The sequence below is a fragment of the Anser cygnoides genome, chromosome 1 (genome assembly GCF_040182565.1).
Source record: "Anser cygnoides isolate HZ-2024a breed goose chromosome 1, Taihu_goose_T2T_genome, whole genome shotgun sequence".
Lineage (NCBI taxonomy): Eukaryota > Metazoa > Chordata > Aves > Anseriformes > Anatidae > Anser > Anser cygnoides.
The window spans coordinates 103,794,703-103,807,710 of record NC_089873.1 but is presented as its reverse complement, the minus strand read 5'-3'; the positions used below and the strand labels follow the sequence as shown (position 1 = coordinate 103,807,710).

The 13,008-nt window shown below is 38.2% G+C and overlaps 1 protein-coding gene across 10 annotated transcripts in view; it reads left to right on the top strand.

Moving 5' to 3' along the window:
• Positions 1 to 13,008, top strand: part of CRACR2A (calcium release activated channel regulator 2A) — a 53,850-nt gene that overhangs the window by 20,647 nt on the left and 20,195 nt on the right. For all 10 annotated transcript variants that reach the window (XR_001214081.3, XM_013199942.3, XM_013199949.3 and 7 more), the window contains 5 exons: positions 2,976 to 3,071; positions 5,885 to 6,072; positions 8,026 to 8,097; positions 10,953 to 10,998; positions 11,816 to 11,907. Coding sequence is in view for 9 of the 10 variants with exons in the window: in XM_013199942.3 (XP_013055396.3) it covers positions 2,976 to 3,071; positions 5,885 to 6,072; positions 8,026 to 8,097; positions 10,953 to 10,998; positions 11,816 to 11,907 (494 nt within the window). In the remaining variant the exon portion in view is untranslated. The remainder of the gene's footprint in view (positions 1 to 2,975; positions 3,072 to 5,884; positions 6,073 to 8,025; positions 8,098 to 10,952; positions 10,999 to 11,815; positions 11,908 to 13,008) is intronic.

The following is a 13,008-nucleotide window of genomic DNA, read 5'->3' as shown; positions in this document are numbered from 1 at the left end:
ACGCTGCAGGAAACAGTCACCTAAGAATCATTTGGGTGGGCACCTCAGCTGCTCTTTCACACTAGATCAGGTTGCTCAGGGCCTTGTCTAGTTGAGTTTCGAGTATGCCAACGATGAAGATTCCACAGCAGCTCTGGGACAACCAATCGTAAGCCAGTGTTTCATGCCTTTTTGTTTTTTTGAAAGCACTCGTATCAATGAAAACAATATATGTTTTCATATAACCTATGGTACTCAAAATGTTGCCCAAACTAGTGGATATTCATCAAAGATCACCTCAATTCTCAATCAGATATGATATCTAAAGAAATCCTTTTGTGGTCCAAATGTATAAAGTGTTTTTTTTTTTCTTTTTTTTTAGCTAAAGGTGTCTTAATCAGTTGTCTAAAGGATCTTCTAAGTCTTCTAAGTCTTTATTTGCCTCAAAGGCAAGAACATGATTCATAAACTTCAGTTTTTACATTCCAAGTTGAGAGCAGTTTTCAGTGGTGGATGAGATGAAACCTTTATATAAAGTTTGCATATCAATTGAAGAATAACAAGTATTTGCAACTTTGCCTGCTGGTGGAAGAATTGGTTTATACCCTATTAACACCCCATAACTGAAGTTGTGTTGAAAATTCTAAAACATAAAAACCAACAACCCTCCAACCCCACCCAAAAAAAAAAAACCCAACCAAAAAAAAAAATATGACTCTTTCTGTAAGCAATGATCGTTGGATCTCCTAATTAGTTGTATTTTTGAGCCAAAGCCATTTATTTCAAGCTGTTCCATTAAAGCTTCCCACTGAAGCTATTTACAGTTTAGTCAATGTTCACGCTAGTGGCTTAGTCAGCTTTCACACTAGTGGTTGTCCTGATACTGTAAAAGTCGGTCAAAGAAACTCTCTAATACTCAGTTTGGAGTTTTAGAAAGCAGGCATTCTTTGATTGTGGCACTGGGCACACAGGAGATCGCTCCATCTTGTGTGCATGCCGAATCGTCCAAGCTACAAGGGTTATATACAGTTAGAACGTGCATATTAATTAGATGTCAGAGAAATAATCAACATATTCATACTATTTCCCATAATTTGTTAAAATATGTAAATGTTCCTGAGACATGCACATTTGTTTGCACTGGTGATCTTTGGTGGTTGTCGGTAGTCTTCCTCACTATGTTTGCTGCTTGAACCTAGTTGTTGCATATGCTCAGGCCATCTTGTTCTTTCTTATCTTGTTGTTCCAGCTTAGACATGCATACTAAACTAAGTGATTTACACATCAAAAGACTCGTGCACACCATGAGTTCCTCACCTGTTTTTTATAGGCACATCTTTCAGGCCTAGGTTATCTTGCCCCGCTTTCCCCTGTCTTGGGATACAATTCTGTATGGTCTTAGAGATAAGATTGATTCTTTAGAGAGTAAGGTAGCATTAGACATATAAAGTTTCTAGTCTACCTTATATCTAACTAAACATAGTGAAATATTTCAAATTTGGTTCTATTATTCTATAAGGGAGAGAACTATATGTTCTTCTGACTTGATATCAGTATGATACTCAAGAAGTATTGTTTTTTGACATGACTAATGTGGGGAGATCTGATTGTTAAGTTATTTCTCTAATGCAAAGTCTCACAAAGACTGTACTGCCAGGAGAGATGCATTGATGCCATATAAAAAGGGAATTATGGCTTGAATATAGAATATCTCTTGAAGAATACGTTTAAAGAAATTGTTAGGATAACAAATAAGCACAAATTGTAGCTATTTAAGATACTTAGTACCCTGCTGACTGAAATCTGTATCAAGATCTGTTAGTCTGTCTTTTTCACTTGGGTATATATTCTTCCACATAAGAAGCCAGTTACATGCATTTGATTACCCTTTTATATGTACTGCTAAAGGGCAAAATAAAGCAGCATGTTGGAACCACTCTTGTGCTTACTGTCTTCTTGTGGGAATTTTTATTTGGAGGCATCTTCCTGAGGAGTTTAGGGAGTAGAAGCATGCTGTAGAGGAATAGGATAGATTCTGAGCTAATATGAACTGCCTGGGACCCCATTTTACTCAGGGGTGGCCTGATGATTTGTCTCAGCTAAGAAGTGTCTGAAGGAGTAATCTTGATTGGCACTTGGAGTTGACAGTGATTGCAAGATGATTAAATAGCAGAACAGTTGACAGATTCATATAATTGCTAAATATGTTGCAGAGCTTGAGTCCCAGATCACTTGCTTATATCAGTGGAATATTGGCAAAAGAAATTGTTAGTGATAGATTTTAAAGGTAGCAGTTAATGTTTCTTTTACTTCAACCTGTGTTGCTGTGCAGCAATAGCCTTTATCTCCTGTATCAGTCCTGATACCTTGTATTTGACCTACAGTATGGCTCCATAACAATTTAAATAGGTCCATCTTGGTTCTGTATCTGTTGGTTCTATTCTCATCCCTTCATCACTCTCCTGTATCAGCAGTTGTCTGGTTCAGGAAACCAAAAATACAGAAAGCTACTCACTTTTGTTTGTTTGTATGTTTTTAAATCTCCTGTTTGGTTAGCTCTCTGAAACAGCTCACTGTTGTAAGGAATGAGCATGAATGTTACTGTGGGAGAGGAAGAAGTGTTGTTGGAGATGGGAAGCTATATTGTAACTTCATTGGTTTAGGTTGGCTAAGCTCCTAAGTCTCATGGATATATGCTCTGAGTGTCCAAGACAGAAGAGTTCTGCTTCCACTTTGTAGTGGCTTGAGGCCGATTCATGTGCCGTCAGTGCTTGCTCTAGTAACTGCAGACATTAAAGTTGTTGAACACCACCAGTTTGCAGAAGCTCAGAGTCTAGTTTTATGTATGATACCATCCGTAAATTGAGTTATATCAGTAGCTAGTCATGTTCACTGCTAAAAGCTTTTCTGTTATTTTCACAGCTGATTCCTTATGTTTCTTCCTGCTGATGAAATTGTGCTGTTCTATTAATTTGTTTCCTCTTTGAATTTTGCAGGACACAGAGAGGTTTCAGTCCTACAGCCAAGAGCTGGAGTGCAAGCTCCTGTCGAAAGAACAAGAACTGGAACAATTGGTTCAAAACCAGAAAAGGGTATTAACAGATATCCTCAATTTTTATCTTATCTTTTTTTTTTTTTAAGATGATTTTTTTTAAAATTTATTAATATGATTTTTCTTTAGGTGCCATTTTAGGTACCAAAAATATAAGTTGGTGTGATGTGGTTCTGTCTAACTGTAACCTTCTGTTGCTTTTATGTCATGAGTGTATCTACCTGAGTGCATTTAAAAAATGGAGTTATGGCTGCTAGATTTCTATGTGTATGCTTAGGAAAATGTTACCCTATATATGTAGAGCAGTTTTCCTTTTATATAATAAAATGGAAAAAAAAATGATCCAGGTATTCTCCTCAGGTACTAGGTTAGTTTTATGAAATGTAACATAATTCTTCTGCCTGCAATGTGCTAATGCCCAGACAGCTCAGAAATAGGCTCTTATAGCTTGTATCTTTACTCAAAGCTTGTACCAGCTGTTTCTTTGCTTGTTTGGGAGGATTCAGCACTACAAACTTGAAATGCTCTCTTCTAAACAAATGGGCCTGATACACCTCTCTCTAATAGTTACAGGAGTGCATCTTCTTGAATGCCACTGGCATGCCTGCTTGTGGATGTGTTTAAGAAAATAAAATCAAGCCCACTGCTCTTGTCATTAGTTCTCTTGTATGACAACAGCTTGTCAAGTTCCCCTATTAAAAGCATGCTGTGTTTTATTTCTTAAAGTGCATGGCCTGCTTGGGGAAAGCAGACTATTTCTTCATGTGTAAACTTGCTGTAAAGTCCCTTCAACCCCTTCAAGGGCAGTAAATTAGAAAAGGGAAAAGGAGGTAGCACTGGAATTTAAATGAGCAAACATTTAAACATTTGCCACATTGCAGCACTAGAGCAGAATAACCTGTCCTTTGAAGATGTATGTGGGGACAGATCAGGCATTTTCAGTCTGAAGCTAACTGAAAAGCTATAAGAAAATATTTATTGTAATTTTGTAATGATTTTAATATTCTCCTTTTTTTTTTTTTTTTCTTTTAAATGTTTAAAGCTCAATTATCAACCAGCAGCTCTGTAAAAGCCTTTTCCTGTGGTTGTCTAATATGTTTGTGTTCTTAATTGGTATAAAAACACAGAAACTCTTCAAATGTTTACACTCAGTTTTAAGCCTGGTCTGATCACATAACACTGGATGAAACATCAAAAAGTTTTATCTTATATATACCTTATATATCTTGGAAAACAAAACAATTCTGCGTTATTTTCTTTATTATTATTAATCTAATTTTATGGTTTCTTTTTTTCTATATATTGTATTGTTATTGATAGTATTACAGTTTGTAAATTTTATTTGTATTTTCTATTATTTATAATATCCTCTGCACCCTTATGAATTTGCTTAAGTCTCAGCAAAAGTGCTTTGGAAGGACAGGATCTTCCTATTACTATAAAAATTACATTTTTATGGAAGGGAGTCTATGTTGTACAAATGGAATTCTCTGCTTCTTATTGTATGATCAGTATTTGATTATTTTCTGTTATAGTTGCCTACTCTGAATGCTTAACTCAGTGTTATAGACAGTGTTTTTTACATGTATTTTTCTAATTCCTAATAATCACCTCTGAGATGGACTCTCATCCTTCCTCAGATCTGCTTTTGTAATACTATAACCCCACCATTTTCTGATATTACTCTTCATTCATCTAGATATCAATGTGTGCTAGGTTAGCTTCTGCCTGTCTAATGTTTGCCTAATACAGAAAGCACTGTGTCACTTTCACCTCCTCCTCTTGCATGGAAACATACTTTGACAATTAAATCTATTCTTGGTAATGGTAGCATGGTTTAATTAAAATTGCCACACCTGATTATATGAAAGAACCTCTTGGGAATATACTTTTTTTTTTTTTCAAACTACATTAATAAATCTCTCTTTTTTTTTTTTTTAATCTCCCAATATATTTAAATTATTCCTGTGGTGGAAATGATTATCAAAAGTGTGAAAGGAAACTTACAGATGAATTCAGTGTTGTTTCTGCTGACTTAGCCAGAGGGAGGCTCCCTTTGAGGGTCATCTGCCTGACATGACTGAAATACTGATCTGATTCCATATCGACTGGTCTTCTGGAGGCCAAGGTTCCTTTCCCTAGGCCTTTTTGCTGGCTACCATGATCCTGAATTGTCAGCTTGCTCCCATACTGCGTAACTTAGACACAGCACAAGGTATTCTCATCAGTGTTCCCAAATGTGACACAGAAGGAAGCACTGGAGACAGAGCATGTCCAGCATAGCATCCAGGGTAATGAGACTTGTATTAGGTAAAGAAGGTAGGTGGGAGCCAAGGAAAGTGCAGGAGAGTTACTTTGCTTCTCACTTAAAATGATGAATTCTGTGCTGATGGGAGTTCGATCTTGGAAATCTGAGTGAGAGGTCCATAAGAACACATCAGCATTCAGAAGCATTCAGAAATGCAAATCAAATGATAGGATTGTTAAGAAAGGCATAAAGAACAAAACAACCCCCAACTGTATAATACTGTATAAATGCTTCATTGTTCATTTGCACCTAAAATAAATAGGGGGTGGGGAGGGATTTGCAGCTCTGATAAGCAGCTAATTACACCTTTTTGCAGTTTGATCTGGTGCATTTTTGAAATGGATGAAGTTCAAGGATAGAGTAGAAAGGTTTTGTTTTAGTATGGCATAACTATGTCTCTATGGAGAGCACCATATGTACTATATTCACATGATGGTTTTGGCAGAAATAGCTTCCCTATTCAGCTAACTTCTAAGACTTGAATTGAAAAGCCAAAGTGCCTCAGTTAGTTATAATACTTTCTCTTCTCTTTTCTTCCACCCCAGTTGGAGCAACAATGTACAGAACTTCTCAGTGGCAAACAAGAAACCAAAGTAGAGAACACCAAGCTGAAGCTGACTAACCAGGAGCTGCTGGATGACCTAGTGAGAACTTCTCATGATCTGCACTTGGCTCAACAACAGTTACAGGTTCTTCAGGAGGAAGCATCAAGGCTACACGAGGAAAAGGAAATGTAAGTCATCAACTGCTGTGGTTCTAGTGCTTTTGCTTGGCATGCCGGTGAGTTTCTTTCTCAGGGTGCTCAGTGTTGTGATTTGAACTTGTGTTATAAGCAGAAACCATCAACAAAGCCAGTTCTAGTCACATCTCCCCATGTAACTCAGCATGTTTTTTGTTGTAGCATGCTGACTTCTGCAGAATCTTTTGCTGCTTCTTCAAAATGTGAATGTTCTCCTCATTCCCCCATTTTTTGAGGTTGCTTAGAATAATAAAAAAAATCACCTAAACTAGTTTTAAAAGTATGTTTCAGTTTTGAAATACCAGTGAAATTAAAATTAGTTGTGGCACATTAATCCATACTCCTCAAAGCTCTATCCATCTGAAGTTCACTTCTCCAAACATATTGTGACTATGAGACAACTAGGACGTACTTCTTCTGTCCATCAAAAGCAAGTCTAGTACATCATTTTTGACCAAGGAGCTTGGCCAGCAAGATAAAAGGCAGCTTATGCTGCTAAATTAAAGCTCACACAAGGCTTTGTGGTGATCCAGAACCATCGTTCTGTTGAAATGTTTTGGATCTCAGATGCTGAATGTAAAAATATTTTTCAAGAAGAAATACTTATGATTAATATTTTGAAGGGTGAAAATGGCCTTTAAGTGACAGATCAACCTGTCTTGTTCCAGCCTTCTGCAGAAAGGGAAATATACATTACATTGAAGTTATAATTTGCAGAAGGGTTCATTGGAGGCCTTCTAATAGAAAATGTTTTTTCAAAAATGATCAGGGATCTGTAAAACTCTCTTGTTGCCAGTGGAGAGCATATGGATGACGTACGGTGGTGTGCATATCTTGCTAGAAGAAATAAATTTCATCAGTCAAGTATGTAACTCAGAGTTGTGGCTATTTGGCACATTTCAAATGTCATATTCTTTTTCTATTAAGCATCGTGCCAAACTCTAGTTAGTTATCACTAATTTATTTTTTCTTGAAGGTATAAATGATGAACATTGTTGATAAATGATTGTTTAAAAACTGGCACTGTTTTTAGAAGCCTATTTTTAGGTTTGCATATTTGATGTGTGATTTGGCAGTAGAAATATTCCTCCTCAAGGCGGTTTGTTTCCTTTTTGAGGCCTCTATTTTCAGATCCAGAGCAAAGACTATGATATGATCTGGTTTTAAAACTACAGAGAAAATCAGCCCAGTGGTCAGACTGCTGAATACTACTACAACATTTGCAAAGTACTTTGGACTCAATAGTAGTTTATGGAACCAGATCTCAGCCCTACTCAACTGTACCCGCAGTGTTGTTTTAAACATATGTATCAGTCTGGTAAGACCTGAGTTGTTGAAGCAGGTGTAATATTCAGACTGCACACAGGAAGAACTTCACAGAACAGCAGAACACATTTAAGGCCAGACACCGCTGCATGAAGTTAAAGCAAATGGTGTAAATATAGTACAAATATCTGATACTCTGCATTCAATGTTTAAGGTTGTACAACTATTTAAGTCATGAACTGAAAATAACTTTTAGGGATTGGAGATGTGAGCATGACCTGTGGTCCCAGCAGGAAGATAAACTCTAATTTTGGATAAAATGTAAAACGTTGCATGGTCTTCAGTGGCCATGAATAAGGATTTCAGCTGTATGTCTTCTCTGAATGATGTGTCAGTATCAACATATATTAAGGTCCTTGGATGAAGAAATTATAAACCCTCTATCTTTTTTAAAAAGAACCCCTACTTCTACCTTTGCTAACTTAAGCAGCTGTGATTCTGTGTGCCTTATGCTAAATAAACTTCTTTTCTTAAATTAGTAACCAGTCATACAGAAAAAAGTCTACAGGTTTGGAGAAGCTGAAGTCTGAAATGTGGATACTCCTCGAGGGAAGCAATAGGTGTTTTTAGCCATTTTGCTACCATGGTTAGAAAAATTTTCCATATTTCTTTACATTACAGGGAAGTATACCGTGTGACAGAAACCTTAGAGAGAGAGAAGTCAGGACTTCTGAAACAGCTGGATTTCTTAAGGTAATGCAAACTTTACTTTCAAGAACTTCTTACATCATTCTAAAGACGTACATTAAGGGATGAAATGATAGTAGGTTATGTATTCAGTTTATGTGTCTCAATGGGATCTACAGAGTGGCCTCTGTAAGAATAGGCCAGGGCCTTCCCTTTGATGGACACAGCTGTTTTTAGCCAGTTCTAGTGGACCTACTGCAGGACACAGCTGAGCCCAGTAGCCAAGCTGATGGTACCCCTTGGAAAGCATATTTAATAAAGTGCAGCAGTAGAGAGAGGAATGAGAAAAAAGATGTGTGAGAAACAATCCTGCAGACAAAATGTCAGTGAAGAAAGAGGGGGAGGAGGTGCTCTAGGCCTCAGAACAGAGATTCCCCTACAGTCCATGTAGAGCCTATACAGGAGCAGGCTGCTTGCAGAATCAGTGACTAATGGAGAGGAGCCCCATGCAGGAGCAGCTTTTCCAGCAGGAGCTGCAGCTGATGGAGAACCCATGCTGGAGCAATCTTTTCTTGAAGGACCATAGCCCATAAACAGGACCCACAGTGGAGGAGTTTGTGAAGGACTAGCCTGTGAGAAGGACCCCACCTTGCAAGGGAAAAGTGTGAGGAGGAAGGAGCAGCAGAGAGGAACTGGTGTAGATTGACCACATTATCCTGCTATCGTTCCCTGTGCAGTGCTTGGGAAGAAGTAGAAGAGTCATGAATGGAGGTGTGAGTTTCAACCTGAGAAGAAGGGGGAGTGTGGGACTGTGTTTTTATTTTTTTCTTCATTTCTTACCATCCTACTCTATTTTTAAGTGGCAATAAATTTGATTAGTTTTCCCAAAGTTGAGTCTCTTTTGCCTGTGACAGTAATTGGTAAGTGCTCTGCCTGCCTTTATCTCTACCAATGAGCTTTTCCATCGTATTCTGTCCTCCTCCTGTCCTGTTGAGGAAGGAGCGTGAGATACTGCCTAGGTGGGCAGCCGGCAACCAGCCAAGGTCATCTCACCATAAGATAATGAAACAAAAGGTAGTAAGATGGGTACAAAAGGCAATCTAGCTTTTAAACCCTATTCTTAGGGCAGTAGAAGACAGTAAATGTGAGAGATGTTCTTTGTTTTGGCAATTTGGTAACTGGGACAAGCTCCTTCCATAAGTAAAATGTAAAACAAAACAAGACTATGAACTGTTCTAAGCTGGCTTTGTGGCAGGAGCCTGGCCACTGGAGACTTGAAGCTTGATAAAAATTTCTGTTATTTCTAAAGTGATGGAAATACTGCCAAAATGAAGACTCTTACCCAAATATGTTTATCTGTAAAATTACATGAAAATATAGCCAGCTAATTTTCTGTGTAACATTTGTGTATTGAAAGACTTCAAAGTTTGAAGTTGTGTTCAGACAATTGTAACCCTTTTTTTAATAAGCAGCAATTTTAGTTTTGTTTGTTCACTGTCTATAGATTGTACTTGCCTGTAGGCCTTCATTCACTACGTTTAGTTCAGGAGCTCTGATTTAAAATTTACCTAAAATGCTCCCATGGTAAAGTTTGAGGAATTTGCAGCCTGTTTCCTGTAGGCTGCTCCATGTGGGATGGTGTCGCCTGTTACTAGTAAAGGGGCAATAGACAGAAACATTCTATCAGTTCACCAAGGCTGCAATGGCACCTCAGTCTCTTCTCTGGCCAGGACAGCAATAGATGGAGACAAAGAGTGATGTACTGAGCAGGTGTATTGTCAGATTTCATCAGAGCTGGCTGAATGCCTGGAGTCTACATTTCTTGATGTTTTCATGTCTTCTGCATAATGAATGAAGCTGGATGTTCTTCTAGAAGGACTTTTCCATGGCTGTGTGATGATTAAAAAGCTTATGGGCAGCTAAGCTCCACCAAACCGCTCTCTCACTCCCCCTCTTAGAAGAACATGGAGAGAAAATATGATGAACAAAAGAAAAGCCCATGGATTGAGATAAGAGTAGTTTAATGACAGAAAAAGAGAAAGTGAAGGCCATGCAGAAGCAAGAGACGAAAATTTTTCTCTACTTCCCGTCAGCAAGTGATATTCATCCATGTTTTGAGAAGCAGGGCCTCAATATGCACAGCAGTTGCTCGGGAAGACAAGCACTTTCATAACTAGAACCCCAGATTCTGCTTCCCCTTCTCCAGCTTTTATTACTAAACATGACGTCATACAAAATATACCTTTTGTCAGTTTAGGCCAGCTGTCCTGGCTATGTCCCCTCTCCACCTCTTGCCCATCCTGAGTCTACTGGCTTTTGTGCGTTGGGAGGAATTGGAGAGGCAGCCTTCATGCTGTGCCAGCATAGTTCAGCAGTAGACAAAATATAGGTGCACTACCAGTGCTGTTCTGGCTACAAGTGCAAAGCTCAGCACTATATGGCCTGCTGTGGAGAAAGTTTCATCCCAGGCAGACACAACTATAACTTTCAGAGGGATGTAACTGACCTTCAGAGATCTCACCAGATGAACAGAGGTGGTGTTCATTACACCCTCTCCTCATTAAGAAGTCATGTATACTGTGAAAAGCTTTAAATATTCTAATTGAGAGTAAGTAAAAGCATATTGACTAGAACTGATTTTGATGTATTAAAGCATTTGTTTTGATACGGTACAGAATGAGGGCCAGATGCCAGCTGGCTTTGATTGGTATAGCCCCACCGAAGACTCAGTAGCCCAGACAGGGAGCTGACTGTGGTACGAATATAAATAGAGCATGATTAAGGGTGGAGATATGCCAAATTAAAGTGCATTTTTCTTGCTTTTTACACAGTCAGCTGTTCAGTCTGTCTGTTGATGTTGAGTAGAAAATCCAGAAGTTTTATATACTTGGCCTCAGTGTTTTTGTGTTCCTTCTTTGCAGGGAGAGGAACAAACATCTCAAAGATGAACGTGACATATTTTTACAGGTAAATACTATTATTTTCAATCCCAGTGTTGAACAAATACATATAAAAACAGCCTTGAAATATGGGTATCAAAAGGCTGTGAAGGAGATAGACTTGTGCTACTCCTTTTTTTGCTCCATTCTTAATTTATATTGTGTTCTCTCTTATGTGAGCATATAATTTTTAAATGTACTGAACAATTTTTAAGCGCTACATTTTTGGAATTATAAAGGTGGAGCTATCTTAAGGAAGATGAACCTATTTTATAAGAAGCTAGGGTTGCAATCATGAGAGGATGAAATAAACTAAAAATGGAACAATTACATTGAGGTAATTATTCAGTCAAGAGTAGCTGATCTGAAGCATTCACAGAACAGTACAACATCTGAGTACTTGAATCGGTACCTGAATATCTGTCAGTATTGGAAAAGAGCAGATCATATTAGCTTGTCATCCAGCAGCAGAGAATGATCCCCTAAGAAGTTCCAGAAGTACCGTGGCTTCAGGAGACTAAGACCACTTAGTTTACAGTTATTTGTGTTCTTATCCCTACAAGAATGTGCTAGGGTAAATTGCCATAGATCTACTGATATTTTTCATGTCATTTTGCGGCTTTATTGTGGTTCACTTTGTTTGCAGAGATGATTAATTCTTGCAGGGTCTGGCATTTCCATGTTCTGATTATCTATCAGTCAGAATTTTAAAGCATTTATGCCTCTAGGATGTTTTTTCTACATTTTTTCTGTCATATTCATTGCATTATTTCAGCATAAGTAATGAAGACAGCTAACCATAATGAGCAGGAGTAAATTAGTAAAAGTATTCTATATTTGTGCAGCAATGCAAAACAAGTGCTCGAAAAGCCAGCTGGAAGCAAAGAACAGGGTCTGTCATTGGGAAATACATAGAAGGCAATGTGCTGCCTAATAGGTAAGAACTTTTTCATTTATTCCCTAATTCTTATTTAAGTATATTAGGCTTATATAATGGTGTAGGATAATTTTTTCCAGTATTATTTCCTTCCGATATTACTAAGCATTTGGACTTTTCAAAGCATGTATTTTTAAAGTGTCTTATTTAAGATTGATGTGCTCTCTAAGAAATTTGGAAATAGACAATTTTTCGTCTAAAACAAGTGTCCAGTCTCCAAAGGCAAGAGACTTCTGCAGTTGTGGGTGATGGGAAGCACAGAAGCATACCCATTACCCAGTGCTGATGTGGTACAATGTCCTTAGGAGGTCCTTGAAAGTGTATGCTTCCTCCCTTCTCATTGTAAGCGACCAGTAAGTAGTCCAGTTGTAAAGTATGGGAAGTTGAACTAGTGAAAAATGGGGAATCAGCTCTCATCTGTGTGACTGTGAACTTGAAATCAAGAGGAACAAGAGGGTGATCTCAGTGAAATACTATCATATTTCTTTTGAGGCAAAAGGAGCTAAAAAGAAGACTGCTGTGTCACTTGGAAATAGCAGCTAAGACAATATCCTCACAAGCCCAAGGTCATGAAACATAGGGAGAAACAGGATGCAGAAATTAACTTTTGTAAGTTCAGTACTAAGAAGTGGAGTGTGATTGGCAAAAGCAATCATGGCCCAAAAATCATGTAAAAATTTAGATGGGGAGGGACCTTTGGATGTCTGTAGTCCAACCTCCCTCTCAAAGCAGGAATAACTCCAGAACTAGATGAGGTTGCCTAGGACCTTATCCAGTTGAGTTTTGAACATCTGCATGGAGTTCCAGAAGCCTTTTGGGGAACTTGTTCCCTTGCTGCACCAGTCTCATGAGGAAATGTCATCCCCCTTATCCAATCAGCATTTTACTTACTGCAGCTTGCTTCTGTAGTCATTGCACATACCTGAGAAGACTCTTCTTCACTACCCTTCTGCTTTTGTAAAATCCCCACTTAGCCTTTTTTTTTCTCCTCCCTTTTAAACAAACCCAGCTCCCTCCTACCTGCAAAGAGAGAATTAAATCACACGTAGAAAGTGTCTGGACTGAGTGGTTGTTTTATTTTTCCAGAATAGGCAGATGTTT